Here is a 27,629-nt window from a genome sequence, read left to right on the forward strand (position 1 = left end):
CCCACCATGGTCAAAGCCACAGCACCAAAGCACTTTCTCTGTACTGATCTTCACCCCATGTCCTCAATGGCAAGAGAGGGCGATTACATTGTGCTTGCCTTTCACTTTAAACCTCAACCTACCATTCAGTTCCTTCTCCTTGTGGTGATGTTACTATCAGTCTTTTATGGAAATATTTTTTTTGTGTGTCACCAGCACCTTGATTTTCATCAGAACTGGTTACATGATTTATGGGGCCCCAGTGCAAAATGAAAATGTGTGCCCTTATTCAAAGCTCAGTAAGACATTCAAGGCAGCAACAATGATAGCATTTGCCCATGCATAGAACCCTTGTCCGTGTGGGGTTTATGTGATTGCACAGGTTGACCACTGGTGAAGCCAGCCCTGATTCTCACTGGCCAGAATTGGGTCATATACCCAATCTTAACCAATTACTGTTTAAATTTTTGTTTAATCTGACTGGTCCCTGTTAATCAATGACTAGTTTAGCCTTACACTAAGGACAGCTCTCCTGGAGGCATAAGTTCATCTTCTTCTGAGTTGCATGGTACCTGGAGGCTTCTTTTGGGTAAAAGTAAGGAAGATAAGGTTGCTGAGTAGCCAACAACTGTATCCATTTATACCATATATCCATGACTCAGAAGGAAGAATTCTTCAAAAGCTCCCTTTAAAACAAGTTTTATTTCCTGAGAGCCTTGAAGACTTAGTTATTCAAATCCTTCCTACTAAAACCAGCCTACACTCAATTCCCAGGCTCCCATGCACTTCAACCTCCTCCCTGCAGCCAATCCATACTGCAGGTACATGCAGGGGTGAGGAGATATGATTCCTGCCCTCCCCATGATCACCATCGAATTAAGGAACCACAACTAACAGGCTGCAAAATATCCAAAAACTCAGATGATAGAAAAATTTATAATAAAAACAACACTAATTGAAACCCACCATGTTAGGGCTGAGAGTTTATGGAAGTATTAAATTAACAAGCACCGGATTGAATCCTCAATAGGAGTTTTGGAGGAGATGGATTTTTAAATGGGGGAAATGGTCAGTGTTGGGTGGTATGACCTTATGGAGCAGGAGACAGAGTCAGAATCTACAGTTGCAGAATTCTCATATAGCAACTTTTCATAGTTGATTGAATTCTTTTCAAGAGTCGAACAGGTTTGTTTGGCTGGTGCAGGCTGCATATGACACTTGAACATGTCAGTGGTGAAAGGGAAAAAATCACTCCATTACTAGGAAATTATATCCAATACGAAAGGCAACAGTACAGTTTCTAAAGATGTAGATGATGATTCATTATGGTTTTTCACACCCATCGAAAATAGTCCTTGGCTTCTGTTACTCCTTTCACAACATTTGCTCTTTCTTCATCTGAACAAAATTCTGCTCAGTCTTTAAGATCAAGCTCAGGCTCGATCACTGCCAAGAAGTCTTCCTTGAACCTTCGTTGAACCCCCCTCACTCTGTAGTGCCTCTCTTCCCAGCTGAAAGGGGCTTAGGAAGGGGACTGCTCCGCCTCCTTGATCTTAGTGCACCTCATGATCCTGCAGTAGAATGATCTATGGCTGTGTCCCTCACTCACTGGGTTGTGAACGCCCTGGTGCCAGAAACTTTGTCTTTTTCCTTTTCATAACCCCTCTGGCCTTGATAACTGATCAATTTATCATGTATCCACATGTAATAAGTACTCAAGAATGCTTATTGAAAATGATATGATTAGACTATACAGAGGAACAATGTTTAATAATCTGTGTGTATAATAGCAAAAGAATGCTCAGAATAAATGAGAATAATATGCATTAAAACTAGATGTTGCCCAGCTAGTGTGACTCAGTGGTTGAGCGTTGACCTATGAACCAGGAGGTCATGGTTTGATTCCCAGTCAGGGCACATGCTCAGGTTGGGGGCTCAATTCCCAGTAGGGGGCCTGCAAGAGGCAGCTAATAAATTATTCTCTCTCATTGATGTTTTATCTCTCTCTCCTTCTCCCTTCCTCTTTGAAATCAATAAAACTATATTAAAAAAACAAAACAAAAGCTAGGTATTTTTGTACTATTTGATTGATGACCTAAAGGAGACATTAGATTGGGGGTGGATGAGTGTGAGAAGACTATCACTTCAAGATTCCTTTCCTTGATATCTGGACTAACATATAATAGGGCCTCTAAATCCACCCTCAGTGGAAATGAGGCAAGTCAGTGTAATTTGTATTCAAGCTTATGAAACCTTTCCCAGCCTTTCCTTCTTCATCTGTGCCAGTTCCTTTATCCGAGCCTTCTCTCAGAGGCTTTGGTTCCTAGCATTTGAATGTTTATTAGTCTGCACTCTGAAAATCTTTGAAATTCAGAGTTTATTCCAGTTATAATATAAGGTCAGTAAATATTTACTGAGTACTTCTGGTCCTCAATCCGGGCATGAATGAATTAAGTAAGGTGGGAAATTATGTTCAGTGTCTATATGGCATGATTTGTAAATAGTCACAGAATCAGCTGTATGGATACTATAGAATCCCAATCACACTCACATCTCCAAATTACTACTGAGCAAGCAAAGACAAGGGCTTGGAGAGATGGCTGGATTGTGGCTTTTCCAGTGGTGGTTAATAAATGCTTCTACAGGACAGTAGCCAAGTTGAGGGTTTTCCTGATCCTCCTTCACATTTAATTTTGCCCTTGGTTTTCCTCTTCATACTAACTTGTGTTGATTTGTGCTTGATTTCAATGGGTGTGTATGTGCGCATGTTCACACTCATGCATGTTATCATCGAAAAAGTGTAACACTTAAAAAGTAACAGCATAGTGGCTGCACCAGTCTGCATTCCCACCAGCAGTGCCCCAGTGTTCCTTTTTCTCCGCATCCTCTCCAGCACTGTTGTTTTTTGATTTGTTGATGACAGCCATTCTGACAGGTGTGAGATGGTACAACAATGTCTCTTGGCTTTCTGAGTGTCCTCTTTTGAAAAGTGTCTATTTAGGTCCTTTGCCCATTTTTGATTGGATTGTTATCTTCCTTTTGTTAAGTTGTATGAGTTCCCTATAAATGTTGGAGATTAAACCCTTATCTGTGATAACATTGGCAAATATGTTCTCCCAAAAGTTAAAAATGGAACTCCCATTTGACCCATTGATCCCACTGCTAGGAATATATACCAAGAAACCAGAAACCCCAATCAGAAAGGATATATGCATCCCTATGTTCATAGCAGCACAATTTACCATAGCTAAGATTTGGAACAACCTAAGCGCCCATCAATGGATGAATGAATTAGAAAACTGTGGTACATCTACACAATGGAATACTATCCTGCTATAAAAAAGAAGGAATTCTTATCATTTGCAACAGCATGGATGGAACTGGAGAGCATTATGCTAAGTGAAATAAGCCAGTCAGTGAAAGAAAAATACCACATGATCTCACTCATTTATGGATAATAAAGACCATTATAAACTGATGAACAAAAATAGATACAGAAGCAGAGCAGCATTAAACAGACTGTCAAACTACAGCAGGAAGGCTGGGGAGGGTTGGAGGGAGTGGTAAGAGATCAACCACAGGACTTGTGTGCATGCATATAAGCATAACCAATGGACACAAGACACTGGGGGGGGGGTGTCTAGGGGAGGCTGGGGGAAGGTCAAGGGGGAAAAAAAGGAGACAAATGTACTACTCTTTGTAATATTTTAAGCAATAAAAATAAATAAAAATAAATTTAAAAAAAACAAGCAAAGCAAAAAAAAAAAAAAAGTAACAGCAGTAAAGGGAACTGGTAGTAATAAAATCTCTTACATTTCCTGCTTTGTTTAGTTGGATTTTCTAATAGTGAGGCTTTCTCATTAATTTCTCCCCTCTTGCCAAACCTAAAACCAGTAAATGGTTGCTGAATTTCAACATTATTAGGAAAGACCTTATCTTAGTTAAGACTGGGCCATATGACCAGTTTTTATACTACTTTGAATGTTCTGGTGGATGCTTAGTGCTAATAATAGAAAAATCCAAGTACTTTGAAATATGAGAAAAAGAAATATTCTAAATCTAGAGCCTCTGAGTTACATATCACTGTAAGATAAGATTGCCATATAAAGAGCAAGGCAGTAACACACTTAGGTATGCATGCATAACATGTGCAAATTATAATAACTCTAAGTATGTTTCTCCTATGTGAGAAACTCAAATGTGCTGCTCATATGCTCAGGTTCGCAATATATGTTTAATGGGTTATATCCGATTACAAATTAAAAAAAAACCTTTAAGACATACTTTGAATTTCAATGATCTTCTGTAAAGAAGTAACAGCATTCATGTTCGGAGTTTGGTGGAGAGTGTCTTCGGCAAGCGGCTCCAGCTGCAAGAACAGTAGGTGATAACATGAGCAGCATATTCGGACTACAGTAGGTCTGACAGAAGCAAAGCGATTGAAACAACTTAAAAAAATTGCTCCAAGAACTAGTTCACATTTTTCTGATTTCACTCCTAAGAGTGTAGCCAGTTTTATTTTCTGTTTTGCAGCCATGCAATTGAATTCCAAATGGCTTTTCTATTGGTCACCAGACTAATCTATGAAGTCCCTGAAGCAGGTGCATGTCTGTGTATTATTCATTAAAATTCTGAGTTATTTGTGCAATTTTTGTAAGTTCCTCACAAGCCAAATTCCAACATCTAGGCAGCTGGGCCTGGCAAAGGAAACTATAGGAAGTTGCAGTAGGCAAAAAGTGGGTAGTCTACTATCCATAGTTTTGCAGTGTTTTTATATCTAATCACCTTATACTTTTTTGAACACTTCACAGTAGAACACCACGAGACACAGCTGCTGTTGTTCAATTGCCAGTGAACAAGTGTTAAGAGTAAATGTTCAAATAAAACCAAAGGTCAAATAACTGTACACTTAAGTGCCCACCGTATTCACAACTGTGCAGATGTCTATGTGGACAAATTCCTGTCTTGCAAATCTATCACGATCTTCTGGAATTACACTGATTTTTCATGGAGAAGCTCAAAATACATTGCTTTGCAAGAAACGAAGAGGAGCTCTGAATTATTTATGGAGTGCTTTGGCAGAACGGATTCTGATGATGCATCCTTGGAAATACCTTGGTGATGTAGCTTAGTGTGTAGTGGCAGACACTGCACAGCCAGAGAGTTTGCAACCAGAATAGCCATCTAGCTACTGTGACCCAGAACACCAGAAACGTCATAGTAACATGGGGATTAACAAAAAAGGAGTTTTCTTAGAAAATCTAAAGTTAGTGGTCTCAAATACAACTTAAGGGTCAAACAATCAAATGGCATGAACGGGAACCATTGTCACTAGACGTTGTGGGGAAGCATGAACTCTTCTATGTCCTGATAATGTAGAAAAAAGGAAAAGCCTCAGGATTCCAAGTTTCCACGGCATCTGTGAGTGGATCTTCCCCCCAGGGTCTTTCTGAATTGATTATTCTAAACTTCAATCATGGAATCTAAGACAATAGCACCTTTCTTCCAGATGCCACAGGATAGCAGACTAGCTCAGGGATATTTATACATGGGTAAATTCACTAAATAGAACTTTCCAGAGTGTTTTTCTTAGCTGACAAAGAAAAACCTTTACAACATCAAAAGGTTTATTTGCAATACAGTTTGGCAAGAGGAAAAGAAAACAACACAGTGTTCAGCAAAAGGTTCTGCAATCTTAAACACTTAAGACATGTTAACATCATTTTGTAAAAATCTGGTTTTTCAGATTGTGTCTTCAAGAATATGTTATCCTACTTAAAACCTCTTAATTCAGAAAAACTACTCGGAAAACTCTTACTCAAGAATCAGGCAGGGTTGAGCTACCTTCCTCATACATCATCTTTCCTTTCATTTCTGTCTCAGACCTTTGTGACTATTTTTAATAGAAATTAGGTAGGCATCCTTAATGAATTGTTTTGAAACATCATTCTATGTTCAAATGTTGAAGAACTAAATCACAAGGTGCTATCAGTAATCGTAGTTCTTCCAAAACCTTTCCTGTGATTTTGGGGTTAAAAGGCTGACAGATTGAAAGATGCTGGCTGCTAGAAAGAAAGCCACAGACAGATCATTAATGTAAAAACCTCACTTCTGGTTTAAAATCTATTTATAAGGCTTGGGGCATGTAGCAAGTAAACATGATTCAGGGAGTTGAGAGTAAATATACAAACAACCCTAAACCCCCAATTCAGAATCATCAGATTCGATAAAGTTGTGTCTACTTATAAAAGCAACCTAGAGAATTAAGGCAATTAAATTGATAATTTAAGCCTCCCAAACCACTGCCCAATGTGTTTTCAGTGGATGTCATTTAGGGGATTTAACCTTCAGTAAATTGCTCCAATTTGTTTCATTTTGAAGGTATATATACACAGAGCTGAATTCAGAAAATTCTCAATGTAGGTTCTTTATTTTTTCTTGGGTAGTTCTGTGGAGAAGGCAATGGGTAGTACTCTCAGTTGGCAAGAAGGCAAGCAGAATTTCGAGTCTGTTTTCATAAATTAAAACCTTGCATAGAAGGACCTTGCAAATCGAGTTGTCTTTTCTAGAGTTTGTTGATTTAATCATTCATAATTATAAGAACTAAAAACATTTGATTGAAGCACCTATTTAATAAATATTTATGCATATTGGTCATTATTAGTAATCTAATAACTAACTGTAATGAAATGATATTAAGTAAATAATCTTTTTATAAATTTGGAGCAAAAATAAGAATATCCAGTAAAGCTGGGTTGTATATTTAGTTTGGCCAGTAAGATATAGCAAAAAATTTGGCTACTAAGCCTAATCAATGTCAGTAAGAGTTTGTTGAGCAATTTCATCATGTAATAATAATTATCATGGAGTTATAAGAAACATTAAATAATTTCAACATAACCTCTTGTCACATAAAGTGCTTATTCAGCTTTATTGTATCTAAAGCTTAATTATAACCATTAGTTACAGCAATTCTTTATACAAAATTTCAGGCTGTGTCAGGGAAGTTTCTTTTTCTACATCTTTTACAAAAAGTTGCAATCATATATTCATAAAATTCGGATGTTTGTTAAGTTGTACATATCCTGTAATTTCTACATATTACAGCTATTTTAAAACACCATAAAATTGGACGATCATGTTTTGAATAAGTAATTTTCAGATTCTTTATATCATCAAAATCATTTTAGCCTTGGCCAGGTTGCTCAGTTTGTTGGAGCATCATCCCATATACCAAAAGTTTGTGGGTTGGATTCATGGTCAGAGCACATACCTCAGCTGCAGGTTTGATCCCCTGTTGGGGCAGGTACAGGTAAGAGATGTTTCTCTCTTACATTGATGTTTCTCTCTCTCTCTCTCTCTCTCTCTCTCTCTCTCTCTCTCTCTCTCTCTCTCTCTCTTTCTCTCAAATCAGTAAAAAAATATCCTCAGTGAGGATTTAAAAAAAATAATTTTGGCTAAGATGTATTTAGGGAAATAAGTAGTGAATGTCCTTAAAGAAGCTCTTGAATAAGAGTTTTAAAATTCAATCTGTACTTCTGAGACATGAAAATCAACTCTAATTCATGACTCAGAACAAGACAAAAAGAAGCTAAACAGAGATCTTGTAAATATAACAGATACATGAGAATAGATGTATACATCAACCAAACAAAAGATCTATTAATTACTCATGTTAGCTTTTATACTGTGTTTCCCAAATAGGCCAAGTATATTCACACTTCTATACATCTATTTATATTCCATTCCCTCTGGTTTCTATTTTTTCCCATCCTTGTCTGAGTTGGTGATAACTTATTGCATCATTGCCTGCTCTGTGAAATTTTCCCTTAAAGTCTTTGATGGGGCAAACTGCTTTCACCCATGTCTCAAATATTGTTTACTCTACTAAACACATTATATTATAGTCAGCCATGTCTGCCATTCTATACTTCTTTGTGAGCCATTTAAAGGCAAATATAGAGCCTGATATACAATAGGCATTTTTTAAAAAATGTAGAATGAATGAAGGAAGAATTAACTGAACGAAAACATGGAAGAAGTAGCCTTTATTCTGCACTCTGTAGTTTACAGGCCCAAATGAAATAGATTCTTCCTCCTGGTTGCCTGCTTTAATCAAGGCATGGTTTTAGGGTGAAAAACTAGCAAGAACAACAGTGATAATTCATTTTTAAATGAATATCATTGATTTTTAATTAATGTTTTAATGATTATTTTAGTTTTAATTGATTTTAAATTGACCCTCAATTGCGATAAACTTAATTCTAATGTATATACCAATAATTTTGTATAGATTTTTTATATACACGATTATATAATCTGTGAATAATAAGAGGTTTAATTCCTTTCCAACCCTTATGTTTTTAACTTATTTTTATTACCCTATTGCACTGTTAGGACCACCAGTTCAGTGGTGACAAGAAGCAGCAAGAGTGGGCATTTTTGTATTGTTTTTTATTTCAAAGAAAAAATCCCAATATTTCACCTTTAAGTCTGATGCACACTATAGACTTTGTAGATAAGCTTTATCAAGTTAATAAACTTCCTATTATTTCTACTTTTCCAAAAATAGTTCATCATGCTTTCAACTGATATTTAAACATCTATTGAAATGATTATATTTCTTCTTGGTTCTCTTAATGTGGTGAATTACAATGACTTAATTCACAATGTTAATATGTTACATACTGGTCTAAACCCAATTTTGTTATGGGCTTTTAAGATATTAATGAACTACTAATACTACTTTGTTTAGGGCTTTAACTCCTATGCTTATGATAAATATTTTCCTGTAATACTCCTTTCTTATAATTTTTTTTTCAGTTTTGGATATCAGTATTATGCTGGTCTCCCCCACCCCCCCCAAAAAAAAGGTCAATCACATCATTGTACATAATGTCCCCAAACTGGAAAAAATTCCCTATAACTGTCAAAAGTAGAATAGATATAAATTGTGACATTTTCCTAGAAATTCTTTTTATGAAATGGAATGCTATGTTAACAATGAAAATGAATGAACTAGATAGCTAGCTACAACAACATGGGTGAATCTCACAAACATAATGTTGAGCCAAAGAAGTCAGATGCAAAGGGATATATATTTTGTGATTTATTGCATATAAAGTCCTAGAACAGGTCAATTAAAATCTTTAGTTAGAAATCAGAAAATTGATTACTTTCAGAAATGAGAAATGGAGTACTTGTTAGGAAAGGGGATATAGGGTCTATTGAGGTGCAGATATTATTCTATTTCTTGACCTAATTGATGGCTGTATATGGGCTCTATTTACAATATTTCATTGGAGCAGCGGTCCTCAAACTACAGCCCACGGGCCACATGCGGCCCGCCGAAAACATTTATCCGGCCCGCCGGGTGTTTTTGCCGCAGCTGCCTGTCCTGCTTAGCAGCCGACTCCTCCCGGGCCCGCAGTGCACATGTGTGGAATGTCTGAGGGACAGTGAACTGGACCCCTGTTTAAAAAGTTTAAGGACCCCTGCATTGGAGTGTACATTTATGTCATACATTTTTCCATATGAATATTACATTTTATAACTAAAACTAATTTTAAGAGAGACAGTATTTTCTGACATAGGGAATAGGGAAACTAAGTCTAGTTCTTGAGTCTATGTTATTTCCACTATTTTATGGTGCCTCTAATAACAAAGTGAGATTAGAAGTTTTGCAGCAAGAGCCACAATAGTTATATTCGTATATACAGGGAACACATTCACTTACAAAGGGAACTGAAAGTCCTCCTCCAACATGCAAAGCAACTCAGAAAAAAATTCAGAAAATTTCAGTTGTCAGGATCAAAGATATTGTGGAACTTTGGAAGAATATGATGATCAAGACCAAGAGGATAAGGGAAACAGATTGCAATATAGACCTGACCCTCCATGTTAATGAACTATTATAAATTCCCTAGTGAGGAGGGCTTGGTGGTTAAAACTCAACTTCCATTTAAATAATTGTCTTAGAGAGGTCTGCAATTAATTGTATATGTTTAATTTGATTGCTTAAGTAGATCTGGTTATAATTTTATCCATATTGTGATTCATGAGTCATTCTCAAAATAATCCCTTTTTGTTCATTTGAAGTCACTAAAATCCTTGGACAAATAGATTGGGGGGAAAGAGTAAATCAGGGTGGATTGTATTGGTAATAAAGTTATGATACTGACAGACTACTGAGATTATTCATATTGAGTCTGTCTGCAGCCTATGTACATGTGGATGATGAAGGGTTACATCACATTGCAATAAAGAAACATATCTAGCCAAGAGGAGTGACATAAATCTAACAAGTCTTATGAGAGTACCAAGAAGACCAAGAAGCAAAGTGTACAGTCATGGCCATTCAGTTCACCTTGGATACTGAATGAATTCCTTGAATAAAATAAGTGAGGCAAGTGGGCTAGACTCTGAGATTACTACTATGGCTATTTTTCTATTAGTTGAGTTTTACCCCAAACTACCACACCTTGGAGAATTGTAGGTTACACAATATATCAGCCATTGAATGACGAAGAAAGACTGTGAGGAAGTGCCTCCATTCCAAATAGTATCCCATAGTTTCCATGGCACTTACCTATGGAAAGTTTGGAAGAAATGGGATACTTAAATACCAATGGCAATAATTAGCTAAATAATAAAAATTGTATTTAAAGGTAAAAAAGAAGTAGGCATAATGGTCTATTGGAAAGAAAATAATAAATGCAATTAGTTGGGTAATTCAGACTATCAATATTTTTGTTTAAGCACTGAGGTAAGATTGAGGGTATGCAATATAATTAGAAAAAATTTCAACCACACAGTTAAGTTAGGGAAATACTATATATATAGAAAGGTGTATGTTAAATAGAAGTTTCAGGAACATTGAAAGGAAATTTGCTCAGTGCTATATGTATAGTTTTCTAACATAATGTCCATAGTTTTGACATCAATTGTTATAAGGAAGGCTAGTACATTTTATGTGCCAAAATCTTGCTTCCTTGTCCCTATTTTTACAAATAAGTTTAAATTTAATACCCAAACTTGGTTAAGTCCTCATGTTTCATTTTCTTTGATCCTTGGTTTTCTTGTCCTCATTTGCTTTTTTAATTTTCTGTTCTTTAATCTACTAATTTGCATGTTTTAAAACTGTTTTTCCTTATTTTTTTTGTTTAGTAGAAAGATTTGTACTATACTCTTTTCCAAATGTTGATTTTTGTGCTAAGAAGAGCTGTTTCACATCATGTAGCAGTGATGTGCTGGTAAATGTTTAACAGCTGGCTATTTAAAAAATAGCTGTAATTTGTAGTATTTGCTGATTTCTATGGTGTAAATATTCCCACCATGCCTATTTCAGGCTACAATGTGATGTCACTGAACTCAAATTTGAGTAGCTAATACACAGAATTTGAGTACTGATACACAGAATTAGCTCTCACAAGCTATTAAGAGCCAGGTCCAGCATATCACTGGTAGGGTATAATTTTGTTCATTGATAATCTGGGGCAAACTAATCCTAATGATTATTTCCATAATACATTTTTGTTTTCTCCTATGAGATTCTGCCATCTCCCAAATCATACATTATTTGGTTATTATAGTACTTCGAAGCATGGGAATCATTTGTTCAATGCTTCTGTATTTCCACAGAAATTCTAATTCCTTATGATATTCAGTTCCACTTAGCCAGCCTCATTGTTTACTTTTATTACACTTACAGCAGCCTTTCTTCTGCCAAAAACAAAACAAACAAATCCAAAAGGAGCCATCCACTATTTCAAGAAGTCTTAATCTCTGCCTTTCCATTACAAAAGATACATCCTTTCCTTGTACCTTAGCTTGTCAAAATCTCATTTTTATTCAAGATCAAAGTTAAATGTTACTTCCTCTATTACTAGTAAAATATTCCTCTGTCCAAATATAGCTAAAAACAAAGGATCATACATTTCCAAAGTACTTTGTTAATTTTTCTTTTATTTTTACTTGTATTAGAAATTGAGCACAAAATAGATGCCCAATAAAAGACTACTGAATGAATGTACAGATAAATGAATGTCATAACATGTTTGCTCCATCACTGAAAAGAAATGCTCCCTTGCTTGTGTTGGTAACCAGAACCCTATGATGGGTCCAGGTTTCCAGCCACATTCCTTTTAACACCTTCTGAAAAGCCTAAAGACAAACAGTACAGGAGATCTGCATAATGGAATTGTAATTATCCAGGTAACTTCTACTTCATTTAGCATTTGCTAAAACACATAAACAAACCAAAAAACTAGTTACTTTGGCTCTGCTTCTCATAAGCCTTGTTGAATATAATAAATGCAACATCGTAGGCCCTTTCTGCAATGGAAAGTATCTTCAAATAATATTTTCAAAATATTTTTAATCCCTTTAAAGTATTTATGCATTCTCTTCTGAGTGTGGATAGGTTTTCAAATTCTAAGAGAAGATCATGGAATGATCTTCATGTGTGATTTTGGTTTATCACACATTTCCCTGTATTAAGTTCCCCTTCTTCTACTCATGAACTACAAGCTCCAAAATAGGAGCTTGTAAGCTTTCCCAGATTCACACCAATTCCCCAATGGAGCCAGCCATACATAATCTAAAAGGATGAAAAAGATGGCAACACTACTTCCCTATTCAAACTCTAATGAAAACAAACCCCCGATGAGCAACTTGGACAACAACATCTTAAGAGTTCACCTCCAGGGTGGTTGTCAAAACTTACTAGAGTCAATTCCACAGACTTTTTCAGCAGCTTTAGAGCAAAAAGTCATCTTGGAAAGATTATCAACATACACAATCACTAAGTTTAGCCACTGTTGCTGAAATCCAAGTCAAATGAAAGCAGCTGAGCCTACTCAACAGGAGACAGCAGTTATTAAAAAGAGGAGGAGAGAGGAGATAGAGAGGGGTGAGGGGAGACAGAGGAAGAGAGGGAAGGAGGGAGGAAGGGAGGGAGGGAGGGAGGAAGGAAGGAAGGAAGGAAGGAAGGAAGGAAGGAGGAAGGAAGGAAGGAAGGAAAGGAGGAAGAGAGGGAGGGAGGAAGGGAGGAAGGAAGGAAAAGATCTAGAAGCCAACTTTATAAAGAATGGGGGAGATCAAGAGAAAATATGCTATAGACTCAAATATGTTGTGCTGAACCTTCAGTACTAGAGGCTTTGGAATCATCTCAACAGCTTTTCTTTACGGGAATTTGTATATATTCTCTAACAAGCTTAAAACTGTCATTTATTCTGTTTTGACAGATGGTCTTTTATTTTTTGATTTTTTGATAGGAGGTCTTTCAATGGTTATGTTCTCAACTCATTCCACCAGGCTCTTACCTACAGTATGTCTACTCTTTTAACCTTCCTGAAGTTTTTCAATGTTTTCCTTTCAGATTCCATAGGAATGCCAAATGCTTAAGCTTTTCTCACTTCTTGTGAAAGCTTCGCCCCACCCCACCCCACCCCCAGAGGAAGCAGCCCAGGGTGTCACAGCAGGCAAATTTGGCCTTAAAGAAACTGTGGCATTGTTTGCCAGCCAGCACAAATGCAGATTACCAAAATCAGATTCTTTTGAGAACCCTACAGATTTTTCTGTAACTAATTCTGAAAAAGATGTGACTATTCACATTAGTATCTTTGAAGCCATACCAAGCAACCTAATGAGTCTTCTCATTTGGGTAGTCACTTCAATTTCTTGCAAACTCCAAGCTGGTGTTTTTAAGTGCTTCATTGACGAAGTTCAAAAATATTCATCATACACTGATGGAACTGACAAATCTATGTCTGAACTTTGCCAAGAAAAGGGGAAAAAAAGGACTTCAGGTATGTCTTCAAAATCAGTTGCCTCTTAGAATTTCCTGTACCATGCTCAAATTAATTTTAATCCAACAGTATATTATTTTGATTGACCTAGTGCATATTTCTTAAAAGAATAGTTAAAAGATGTTTTGTTAACTAGATCACTTTCATGATAAAAATATTTAAAAATATGAAATGCCTATTTTGGATGCAACACTCAGATAATTTAATTTTTTAAAAAATAAAGTTTTTGGTACCCATCTATGTATCTACACTGAGATGCAGAGCCAAGAGTTCCTGCTGATTTTACAATTCCTTTGGGTTATGTAATTCATATTATTCTGCTGATAATAAGCCATATGAAGCAGCATTTTGCTGTATTGACATGGCCTGGCCAAGAACAACAAGGAAAAGAAATAGCATTTAAAAAACTGGCAAAATGTTTATGAATTCTAATCCTCTGCACATGAATAAATACATCTGACAAAGTGCAGAGTCCCTCAAAAAGGCCCTTCTTGACCTTCCTAATTTGAGTTCAATTGCATGTTCAGTGTTGAGAAGCCAAAGTAGGTTCTGCCAATGTTTTAGTCTCAAGCTTTACTACGTTTTGTTATTTGTGAAAGTGAAATCCCAGATAATAAGTTATAATTGCCCTATTAATCACTTGAAAAGGGAGTTTGAAGGAAAATTAGGATTTGAAATTGCATAATTGGTATCTGAAAGACAACCGTTTTTATTTTCTTACCTAGAGCTTACCAAGTAAAATTACTGTAAAAACTACATGTAGGTACTTTTTAAAAATGTAATATGCCTTATATATTACTTTTCCAAAGGAATGAAATTTAAAACTTCAATGTAGTCATGGCTGTTGGTCATGATGACCTTTGAACTAGAAAAAGAAATACAGAAAACCAGGCATTGGATTATAAATTATATTGTCAATGAAAGTGAGAATAACTCTTTGTTCCTTAAGTTGTTTCAAATATTACATTTTCATTTCCTTTTTTTCAAATGAATTATAATGTACAACACATATGTATTTTTCTTCCATTTTTCATTTTTAGAAATCTTTATTTCTCTTAAGTTTTGTAACTCTGTATATTGACAGACTTAACACACCAAAATTTACTTCTCAAAGTTCAATATTCCAAATTCATCTGTTATTATTAAAGTACCTTGTTGGAATCTATAGTCTTGTTTATATCCCTAAGAAATCTCAATTGGAAAAAAAAATACAGAAAGACATAGATTCTTTAAACTTTTCTTTCTTTAGTGCTTTATGAACAAATCTTTTTAAAAATATATTTTATTGATTTTGTACGGAGAGGAAGGGAGAGAGATAGAGAGTTAGAAACATCAATGGGAGAGAAACATCGATCAGCCGCCTCCTGCACATCTCCCACTGGGGATGTGCCCGCAACCCAGGTACATGCCCTTGACTGGAATCGAACCTGGGACCCCTCAGTCCGCAGGCCGACACTCTATCCACTGAGCCAAACCGGTTTCGGCTATGAACAAATTTTTGATTGTGCTTAAGTAATTGAAGATAGCCAATAAAAAGGGGCAAGATGGTATTTAGGGTATTATAATAACTAAGTCAAATTTACTATAAGACTTGTAGATAATTAAAGTTGATTAAGCAGTCAATATTGCCAATAATCATTTCAATTATCACATAATAGAATTTTTAACATCTATATACGCACATGGCCAATGATACTTTTATCCCTTCCTCTATCTCAAGCCTGGTCTTTCTAAAAATGTAGAGAAACGGCATATATTTCAAACTTTAAATCAGGTGACATATTTCTAATGTCAGTAATTGTTCTATAAAAACAGTTTACTTGATCTGTAGTATTAGGTCGTATAATAAAATGACCACAGAGATCCCAGTCAAAAGAGCATACATGAAAGGAAGATATAAAACACATCCAATTTGCTTTTTAGTAAACTGAGATAAATTAAGAACACCACACAACTGACTTGAATGTGTTCTGAAACAGTCATTTCTAAAAGAAAGAGACTACAGGAAAAATTATTCCATCCTCATTAGAAATATTCCCCTGAAATAATAGAATGGGCAAAATGCAGAGATTACAAGAGCATTGTGCTCAAAGACAGCCAGTGAAATCTATAATTTCCTTTCACATAGATGGAAAAATAGTTGGCTTTTGCAAGTGGGTAACATTTCCTTCTGGGCAGGTCAATCATCTGTAGGCCATAATCTACAACCTATAGTTAGGTTTTCTGCACATCTGGCATAAGCCTTTTTAATGCAAATATTAAAAACAGTTGGCTTTCTTAAAATGTTTCTATATTTAAAGTCAAATAAGTAATTTGAGAATGTAAAATATATCTGATAGGCAAATAGAACAGCCCAACATCAACTGATAATTAGAAGTAGCATTTATTTTTTACACCTCTTAACTGGCACCAAAAAACCCCCAATATTCTGTTTGACAGTATTTGTTTATAGGAATTTTAGAAAGACTCTAATATTTATAAAACCTTAGACAGCTTGAATTATGTGTGATCTGAAATAGCAGTTCACTAATAACAACACAAATCATTAGGTAGTTACATCCTTTGGGTTATTGAGCTGTCTAAAATTATACACAGAGTAAATACTTTAATAGCACTCAAGTTTTCTCTCTCATATTTTCCTTCAAATTTAAAATGTATATATTCTCGTCAATAAATATGGTAAAATAACCATGTCAAAACTCTATAAGATAATGATGACAATAAAACATATATATTCAGTGAGCAGAAAATAGTTTTCCCTTTATAAATAGTGCTAGAGGCCCAGCATAAAATTCCTGCACTCTGGGGGGTGGGGGGGGGGAGGGGGAAGAGGGGTGGTCCCTCAGCCCAGCCTATGCCCTCTCGTAGTCTGAGTCCTGTGGGAGTCCGGGAGCCTGTGGGGAGCGGACCTAAGCCGTCAGTCAGACATCCTTAGTGCTTAGGGCTTCTGGCTGAGCGGTGCTCCCCCTGTGGGAGCACACTGACCACCAAGGGGCAGCTCCTGCATTGAGTATCTGCCCCCTGGTGGTCAGTGCATGTCACAGTGATGGGTCATTCTGCCATTTGGTTGATTTGCATATTAGCCTTTTATTATATAGGATTGGCCCAAGCATTAGCTACTGTTACAAAACATTATGAATCATAGATTTTTAAAATGACTGTGTATATGTTTATTTCATTAAAATGTAGTATTTCAAGTTCATAAAAAAAGTAAAATATATAAAATAGTCATAACATCTCTATACATTCACTATAAAAATAAATGAACTAATAACATTAATGAATATATACAAACTGAAATATTTGTGGAATTGTAATTAATTGGTCCAAAAGCTTGCTGTGATCTGGAAGTGAACTTCATGATGATTTGATGTGAAATCTGCTGATTAGTCAGGAAAATATGTATGTGATGTGAAAGAAAAAAATTACCTTTGACAATATAGATTTAAGTTCATATCTTGGATCTAATGCATTCTAGCTGCATGATATTGAATGAATTTCTTAAACCTCTTTGACTCATTGTTATCATTTGTAAGATGGAAGTAATATCTCTTAGCATAGAGAACTCATAAATGGTGAGAACATATTTATCAATATTTTTATGACTCCAAACCCAGATGGTGACATGGGAAGCTCCTGAATTTTCCTCTTCCCACAGATGCACCGACTCTATAGCGATAAATAGAGCAATTCCCTCTGAGAGAATCCAGCACGTAGCTGAGTAACTCCTACATACTGAGCATACTGAATGAATGAGAAAATACCCACATCAAAAGGGTAGCAAAGGTCGAGACATACTTTCACCATAAACAAACCGTTGACACAGCACCATACATTTGGAAGGGAAACCCAAACTTCCAGTTTTTCCCTGAGGAGTGAAGGGTTTGGAACATACATCTAGCATCATATACTTTAAGTTTCTTCCCAAGAATGGTCTCTCAAAAATATCTGGCTGAGAAAGCTCATGTCCGTGAGTCCCACAGGACTTTAGCAAACAAAGAAACAGTCCTTAACAGGTGTGTGAGCACTTGCCATAACTATCCCCCAAGAGCTCAGTGCAGAGGGAGCAAGCAAAACAACCCATTTCCCAGTCTTTCCCTGGAAAGGGAAGTACACACTTTACAAGCTGCTGCCTGAGGAGTCTGGCTTCTAATTAGCACACATAAAGGTGCTGACCATGATTTTCCCCAGAGCCTAAAAGAGCTCGTGACACCTCTTTCTGGTTTACTTCAACAATAAAACCAAGTCGGCAATATCTACCTGGAATGAGTATGCTCACATATCTAGCACCCCAACTTTATGGCTGTTACCCAAAGGATGGGACCTCATATAACCCAGCCCTGATAGCCAAAGCAGCATGCATTTATGAGTCTCACAAGACTATAGCAAACAAAGAAGTTTTAAAACCAGCACAGGCACACCTCCCTAAACCCATGGGCTATCCACCCAGGCGCAATGCAGAAGGAACAGGCAAAAATGCCCATCTTACAGTTTCTTTATCGAGGGAGTCCAGCTTTTAGTCAGACTACACCTAGGGGCTGACTGTAATCCTCACCTTAAGGACACTGACAGGTCTTGGCATACACTCAACTACTGGGAGCCACTAATAACAATGACTGTAGGTTGGACAATCACAAAGGGTTGAATGGTAAACAGGAGCTTGCACTGGGATGATTGATGATATTCATCTTCTATACAAGACTGGGAAAAGTGGCTGCTTTAGCCAAAGTGCACAAACCAACAAAAAAAGTCAAGAAAAATAAAAAATAAACAAACAAAAACTCAGGGGACTATATACCAAGCAAAAGAAGACAAATTCTTCAAAATTAATAAAATGAAGATAATTGATTTACCCCAGAGTATTCAAATATAAGTCATAAAGATGATCACTGAGGTCAGGAAAACAATGCATACACAGAGAATTTAACACAAGAGGTAGAAAATATTAAAAGGTATCAAACAGAAATCATAGAGCTGGAGAATATAACAACTGAAAAATTTAATAGAGGAGTTCAACAGTAAACTAGACCAAATGGAAGAAAGAATCAATGTACTGGGTAATGGGCAGTGAAACTCATCAAATCAGAGTGACGAAAAGAAAAAAACACATGCAAAACATGAAAAGCAGTAAAGATAGTTTAAAAGACTTATAGTACCCCACCCAGAAGACCAGCATATATATTCTAGGGGTCACAGAAGGAGAAGAGAGAAGGAAGAGCCTGAAAGCTTATTTGAAGAAATCATGGTAGAAAACTATCCTAATTTGGGAAATGAAACAGATATCCAAATCCAGGAAACCCAAAAACTACCAATTAAGATGAGCCTATAGAGTCACACAAAGCACACTATAATTAAATTGTCAAAAGTTAAAGATGAAGAGAGGAAACAGCAAAAGAAAAGCAACTTGCTATATGTAAGAGAAACTCATTAAGATTATGAGTGAATTTTTCAGCAGAAATTTGCATACCAGTAAGAAGTAGGATGATATATTTAAAGTTCAGTGGGGAAAAACTGACAACCAAGAATACTCTACCCAGTAAAGTTGTCCTTAAGAATAGTTTTGTACACAAATAAAAGCTGAAGAATTCATCACTATTAGTTTGGCCTTAAAAGAAATGCTATTGGGAATTCTTCAAGTTAAAATGAAAGGAAGGTAACTAGTAATATGAAAATTTAGAAAAATATAAAACTTACTGGTAAAGATAAATACATAATTAAATTCAGAATACTCTAATACTGTAATTGTGGTAGGTAAATAACTTCTAACGCTAGTGTAAAGCAAGAGATAAAAGTATTAAAATGACTAAAACTATAATAATGGATACACAATATAAAAAGATTTAATTTTTTTTTACTTTAAATACATAAATTGAAGGAGGGTAGTGAAAAAATGTAGAGTTTTTATACACATTAAATTTTAAGATGTTATCAGCTTTAAATATACTATTATAACTATAAGATGTTTTATGCAAGTATCATAATAACACAAAGCAAAAACTGATAGTATTTAAGCAAAAGATAAAGAAAAGGAAATCACACATACCAATATGGAAAATCATCAATTTATTAAGAGAGGAAATAGGAAACTACAAAACAGCTAGAAAACTGCAAGATGGCAATAGTAAGCCCATACATATCAATAAGTACTTTAAATGTAAATGGACTAACTTCTCCAATCAAAAGACACAGAGTGGCTGAATGGATAAAACAAATAAGACCTAACTCTATGCTGCCTACAAGAAAATCACTTCAGTTTTAAAGACACACAGATGGAAAGTGAAGGCATAAAAAAGATATTCCATGCCAATGGAAACCAGAGGAAAGCAGAATTAGGTATATAAGAAAAATATGATCTTTAAGCCACAAGCTATAATTAGAGTCAAAAAAGTTAATATATAATGACAAAGTGGTCAATTCTTCAAGAGAATGTAACAAGTATAAATATTTATATGCCCAATGTAGGAGAATCTAAATTTATAAAGCAAATATTAACATATATAAAGAGAGAAATAGAAAAAAATATAATAATAGTAGAGGACTTTAATACCCCACTTTCAACAATTGATCCATCATCCAGCAATAGAAGGTTCTTCAAAAAATTAAAAATAGAACTACCATATAATTCAGCAATCCCACTTCTGGGTAATATCTAAAGGAAACAAAATTACTATCCTGAAGACCTATCTGTACTCCCATGTTTATTGCAGCATTATTCATAGAGTCAAGGTATGGAAACAATATAAGTGTCTATTGACAGATGAAGGGATAAAGAAAACAGACATATAGATATGTAGATATATAAATATATGAATATTACTTATTCTTTAAAAAGAAGGAAATCTCATGATTTGCAACAAGATAGATGAAATCTTGTGATTTGCAACATCTTCAGGGCATGATGCTAAGTGAATATATTACATAGTGTCACTTATGTGAAAACAAAACAGAAAAAAAAAGCAGTCAAACTCATAGAAACAAAGAGTAAAATGATGGACACCAGGGGTGGGAGAGGTGGGTAGCAAGAGGGGTGTTTGGTGGTGGTAGGTGAAGATAGGGAGAGGCCTGTAAAAAGGTTTTAAGCCTTTCGTTATACAATGAATAAGGATTAAGAATCTAATACAAGCATGTCAAACTCAAAAGCTAACACAGGCCAAATAAACAAGACATGCAGCCTGTGGGCCACGAGTTTGACATGCTTGACCCAATGTATAACATGGTGACTACAGTTGTTAATACCGTATTGTAAAACTGAAATTTGCCAAGAAAATTAAAGTATTCTCACCAAAAATCCCCCAAAACCAAAATGTAACTATGGGAGGTAATGAATGTGTTAAATTAACTTAATGACAGAAATCATTTCACAATGTATATCAAATTACCACATTGTATACTCTAAATAAAATACAGATTTATTTGTCAATTATACCTTGATAAAGCTAAAACATTTTTAAAACCTTTCCCTCCCGCCCCCCTTATAATCATATTGAAAATGTCAAGAGAAATTTTCTCTGAGTTACTTCTTTTTCAGTGTTTCAATGTTCAAGAGTTGGGTCAAGTATGCAAAGCCTTTCTCTTCCCAAGGATTATCTTATTTATTGAGTTCTGCCAATAACTTGATTGATGGGGATGCAAGTGGATTGTATAACTGGGCAAAAGTTATTGCATATCACATGAGAACAGGTAAACTTCTCTTACCTAAGGCTTACCTTCTTTCTTAGAATTGTAAGAGAAACATTGTGCTTTCTGAGTACTTGGGATTTAAAAAAAACCCACTTAAAAATATGCGTGCATACATTCCTGGTCCTTGACCCCTGCTCTTTTGTGCTTTTAGTTTAGTTTAGTTTAGTTTAGTTTTGTGTCTTTTGTTTTTTACCTCATTTCCTAGAAGGGCATTTACACAAGCTTCTGATGCATCGCAGATGGCTGTGAGATCATGTCCTCCTTCTAGAGCCAACACCACGTGTCCGTCAGCCAGTGTCATCAATTGCTTCGTCAAGTGACCAAAGCCTATCATAATACAAAGAAAACATTTCAAAGTAGTAAATCAAAGAGGATGGCTATATAATCTAATATTACTTGGGCATTTATTCTGTGCATGTCCTTTCTCAGCACTTTCCACGTGCTAGCTCATTTAATACTCACAATAACTTGATAAATTAGGTCATGTTATTATCTCTATTTACAAATGAGGAAACCAAAGCGTAAGATCCTAACAGCTAAGAAGTATCATGGCCAAAATTTGCACAGGTCAATATGCCACTCACCATGGCACAGTACATGCAAAACACAGTCTACAAGTACCTGGATGAAAAAAATCAGTATACGGCCAATGTTAATATGGTAAGTAATGCCATTTGCTTGACATTTGTTTCCTTTCTCCATCATCTGTCTTTATCTTTATTATAAAGGAAGTTTTCTATGTACCACCTCAAATTACTTTACCATCACATTAGATTTTTATAGACATTCTTTTATTCTGAAATAGTCAATAAATGCCAAAAATAACATCTATATATGTTATAAAGTATAATGATATGACAAACATCTGGTCACTGACCTCCCAATTTAAGGATAATATTGTCAGCAATAATTCTGACGCCCCTGTGTGCCTCTCTCGAATGACATCCCTCCTCCTCTCCACAGAATCAGGATCCTGAGTTTGTGTTTATAATTGCTTTCCTTTGTTGAATTTGCTTGTTTTTGAACTTTGTAAAACTGGTTTTATACTTTTAAAACTTGCTCTTTTCACACAACATTTTCTTTTAGCTCATCCCTGCTGATACATAAAGGTATAATTCTTTGCTATTCTGGTAGGCCATTTTATGAGTATAGAAAAATTTATTTACCCATTCTCCTGTTGACAGGTATTTGAGTTTTCTATTATTACAAATCCCACTGTTTTGTTATACAAAGAATGCCTCCACACACACTCTTATACAAGTCTTCTGTGCACATGTGCAATAGTGGAGTCAAATTGTCATGGTTTAAAATCTGATAAATAATACCAGATTATTTCCGAAGGGCTACTACCAATCCTCTCTCTGAGAAGCAGTGTATATAAGATTTCCAGTTTAGACACATCCTTCAAAACATGTGGTGTGATTTGCTAAATGGGTAGGAGAATAATGACACATAACTGTTCTCATTCAGTATAAGAAGAGACTTTTCTATTTCTACTTTGAATATTTTATTTTAAATAGATGATGAATTTAAATTATTTCTGTACAAAAAGATGTTTTTTCTCCTATAATTCTATAATGTTGTGAGTGGCATTATTAACACTATAACATTATTAATATTTCTCACATTAACCCAGGTTGAATTTATGGATTAAAATATTTGGTTGTACCCTAACTGGTTTGGCCCAGTGGATAGAGCGTCGGTCTGCAGATTGAAGGGTCCCAGGTTTGATTCCAGTCAAGGGCATGTACCGTGGTTGCGGGCACATCCCCAGTAGGGGGTGTGCAGGAGGCAGCTGATTGATGTTTCTCTCTCATCAATGTTTCTAACTCTCTATCCTTCTCCCTCCTCTCTGTAAAAAAAATCAATAAAACATATATTTTTAAAAATGTTTGGTTGTGATGTATTACCAGATAGATTTGTTTCACTAATGCTTTTTTCCCCCACCTATGTCCATGAATAGGATTAATCTATTATTTTCCATTCTTGTATTGATCATTGACTTTTGATGTGGTTAAGACCCTCTTTTACCATTATCTGACCCTAGAATATTGTGTAGAAATCTTCTGTAAAACTATTTGAATCTTGTATTCTTTTTGAGAAAGATTTTTAACTATTGATAAAATTTCTTCAGGGATTTTAGGAGTACTTTCGATATTTTCCTAAGTTATATTTTTCTAGAAATTTGTGGCTTTTTATTTGTGTTCAAATTTATTGGAATAAAGTTTTAATTATTTCCATTATCTTATTTTGGAACAATAATTAGACATACGTGATCATTGTCATTATATCCTCAATGGTCTTTAACTTTTATTTCATATTTTCTGTGTCTTTCTGTCCAGAATTATATGTACTTTTGATTCAGATCTATCATCCAGACTTACTCTCCAGATGTATCTAAACTGCTGTTTAACACTTTTATTGATATTTTCATTTATAATCATTTCAGTGATTATATTGTTCAACCCAAGATGTTCTATTAGGCTATATTTTATTTTATTTAAATATATTTTTATTGATTTCAGAGAAGAAGGGAGAGAGAGATAGAAACATCAATGATGAGAGAAAATCACTGATTGGCTGCCTCCTGCACACCCCACACTGGTGGATTGAGCCCACAACCTGGGTATATGCCCTGACCAGGAATCAAACCGTGACCTTCCGGTTCATAGGTTGATGCTCAAGGACTGAACCATGCCAGCAGGGCTGGTTATATTTTATATCTTTCTGTTTTCAAGCCTCTGTTCCTCTCTTAAGTCTTGAGGTCTTTTGTTTGAAAAGAAAAAAAGATGCTCATAATGGAGTTTGAAGAACTAAAAGAAAGTCTATAAAATTATCAAATAATGAAACCCCACCAAACCAAACTACATTGCTTCCATTTTGTAACAGTTAAATAATACCATTCTTAAGCTTTAGAATGCATAGTATTTCAGTTCTAATCTGGCACTTGAATCTAGCTAGCCATGGACAAGATGAGTTCATTTCCCCATACCTTGAAACATTGCAACGTGTTGATTGTATCCATTTAGCTATTATTTTGATGAAGTCAAACAGTCACTTTTTAATTATCCTATGTTTCTAAATAGTTGGCAAAAATTATTCTAAAATTAATATAAAATGAGGTAAAATATTGCAACATTTCTCATTTCCTATGGACGTCATTTTGACCCCAATAAGAATCTTTTCCACAAGCCACTTAGGAATGAGGCTGACTACACTAAACTCCACTTTCTTGTCTGATTACTATAAAAAGAACAGTAAGCTTTTGGAAAATGTGTAATGCAAAGTTCTGATCCGTAAAGCTTAGAAATGTCCTTGGCCTAAGTCAAGGTTAATAGCATATAGCAATTAGTTCCACTCTAGAAGATTAAAAAAACAAACAATATCCTTAATACTCATAGGCAAATATTTCTGCTAATCATACTGGTAAATATTCTGGACAACATTTCCTATAACCTAAACCAGGCTACAGTGAAAACTTAAAAAGATATAATAATGAATCAAGGCAGTACACCATATCTTTCTTACTGAAGGGTCCTAGCAATTGAGAATTCAATGATCTAAGTCATGACTGAGCAGATCAAATCACATGGATTTAAAGAAAAATGGAGAGAGAAAGTCCCAAATCTGATTTAAGTTCAGTCTTTCCTCTGGGGTTAAAAAAAAGTCCCATAAAATACCAAATTTAGATGGGATAAAAAAAAAAAAGTGGAAGGAAAGAATGGAATGAAGCTAATCTTTGATCTCTATCCAAATTCCTCTTTCTTTTACCTACAGGGTTTATTTCCATTCACATGTTGCCCATGTGATCTCTGGAGCCACAGATTGAGGCAGCTGAACTCTGAGCTAAGCATGCACAAAACATTCACATGAAATAAAGAATGAAACTTCTATAAGGTTTGTGCGCTCTCTTCCAATTAAAGAAGTCAAAAATAATTTTTAGTAGCCTGAGTTCTACAGTGCCCATTTCCGCAGTATGTATGTGCATGTATATATATGATTAGGAAGCCAAGTTTGGCTACCAATCTCAAGGTATTATTTTTCAGGACGTGTGGCATAAAAGTTTCAGTGGTGTGTGGGTGTGGGTGTGTGTGTATGTGTGTGTGTGTGTGTGTGTGTGTATTTGATTGGAGATCATGTAACATTGTAATAGGCATAATTTCAAGTTCCATTTAATAGTTTTTACTTTTAGCTTCACAAAAGGCACAATAGCTCATTGTACTTGTCATAAGAAACTTAATTTGCACAGTTGAAAAACTGTAGCAGAGGCCAGAGCAAAAATTGCTTTCTTCAATAGCGTTGGAGCATCCTTGGTATGAAGGCTGATGAAAAAGAAGTGATCAAGTGAGAAAACATGTTTGTAAATGTGATATCTTAGGCCCACGCAATCACTGGGTATGGGAATGGAACTGGATTATTGAGTCCAGACATACGTTTAGCTTCTGAATTTCTGTTGGGAGGTAGGTCATCACTTAAGGAGGAGCCTGAATGCCTGGGGTAAGATGAGCAGGCTCAGGTGAGCAACTGGCATGAAATATATAAGGAACTTATACAACTTAACAAAAGGACGACAAACAATCCAATTAAAGAATGGGCAAAGGACCTAAATAGATATTTCTCCAAAGTGGACATACAGAAGACCAAGAGACATATGAAAACATGCTCAAAGTCACTAATCATCTGAGAAATGCAAATTAGAATGACAATGAGGCATCACCTCACACCTGTCAGAATGGCTACCATCAACAAATCAACAAATGGCAAGTGTTGACGAGGAGGATGTGGGTGGGAATGCAGACTGGTGCAGCCACTGTGGAAAATAGTATGGAGTTTCCTCAAAATATTAAATATGGAACCTCCATTTGACCCACTGATATATTTCTAGGAATATATCCTAAGAAACCCAAAACACCAATCAGAAAGAATATATGCACCCCTATGTTCATATCAGTGCTATTTACAATAGCTAATATCTAGAAACAGCCCAAGTGCCCATCAGTGGATGAGTGTATAAAAAAAGCTGTGGTACATTTACACCCTGTGGCTGTAGAGAAGAAGGAACTCTTACCATTTGCAACAGCATGGATGGACCTGGAGAGCATTATGCTAAGCGAAATAAGTCAGTAAGAGAAAGATAAGTATCACATGATCACATCATAGCGGGAATCTAATGAGCAAAATAAACTGATGAACAAAATAGATCCAGAGACATAGAACCATGGAACAGACTGAGGAATTTCAGAGGGAAGGTGGGTTTGGGGGGAGGGTGGGGAAAGATGAACTGGGGAACTTATATTCATATATGCATAGCTCTTGGACACAGACAATAGTGTGGTGAGGGCCTGGGAGAAAAGAGGGGGCGGGATCGAGGGGGGTCAATGAAAAAAACAACAACAAAGGGAACATCTCTAATACATTCAATAATAAAGATAAACTTAAAAAGGAAGAAGGAAAGAGAATTGGAAGGGCATTTTTTTAGTTAAAAGTCTTCTGTTCAGTTTTATTGATTTACTAGAAGCAAGTTTAATATTCTTGTTTCTAAAAAGAATATGAAATAAGTTGTAAATATGGTAGTAGTTTAACAATTTTCAGCTTGAATTCCTGATGGTCCATGAGGGCTTGTTTCTGCCTAAGAAGTCATATTGTGTCAGCATTTTTAGTCGTTCAGAAAAATTGTTTGAAATGAAAGGTTGATCTAAGAAGCCTCAAAGAGTAACTTTAGATAGGTATTTAATAACTAAGACACAAAGAGATTCATTCTTTGAAATAGCACGTCTCAAACACTTCTCTATAATGTTTCCCAAATTGTTCCCAGAGAAAGTGGTAATGAAAGGAAACAACCCTAGCTTTATTTTAATTTCATTTAAAAACAACTATTTTAAAAACCAAAATTAGCACATGTGCACTGTAGAAAATTTAGAAAATAGAAAACATAGTGTGACATATAACATATAATAAATATGTTGTTATATACTATATATTGTATATTACTTAATAAATAAGAAATAAAAATAGTAATACAGTAAAATAATTTATACATAAAATGATAAACCTGTAGTTGAAGTAGCCAATTCCACTTTGTGGTATTTTATGCTTGTTTTTATGTATTTTAAAAATGAAACAGGATCATTTTGTAATTTTTAAAACTTTCATTTACAAACA

At 35.4% G+C, this 27,629-nt stretch overlaps 1 protein-coding gene across 1 annotated transcript in view; it reads right to left on the bottom strand.

The window, feature by feature from the left end:
• HDAC9 (histone deacetylase 9) overlaps positions 1-27,629 on the bottom strand; it is an 828,595-nt gene that overhangs the window by 40,201 nt on the left and 760,765 nt on the right. The window contains exons 24-25 of the mRNA XM_036327963.1: positions 21,661-21,794; positions 4,264-4,348 (exon numbers count right to left, since the gene is read on the bottom strand). Of these exons, the coding sequence (XP_036183856.1) occupies positions 4,264-4,348; positions 21,661-21,794 (219 nt within the window). The remainder of the gene's footprint in view (positions 1-4,263; positions 4,349-21,660; positions 21,795-27,629) is intronic.

This window comes from Myotis myotis, unplaced genomic scaffold (assembly GCF_014108235.1).
Source record: "Myotis myotis isolate mMyoMyo1 unplaced genomic scaffold, mMyoMyo1.p scaffold_m19_p_11, whole genome shotgun sequence".
Lineage (NCBI taxonomy): Eukaryota > Metazoa > Chordata > Mammalia > Chiroptera > Vespertilionidae > Myotis > Myotis myotis.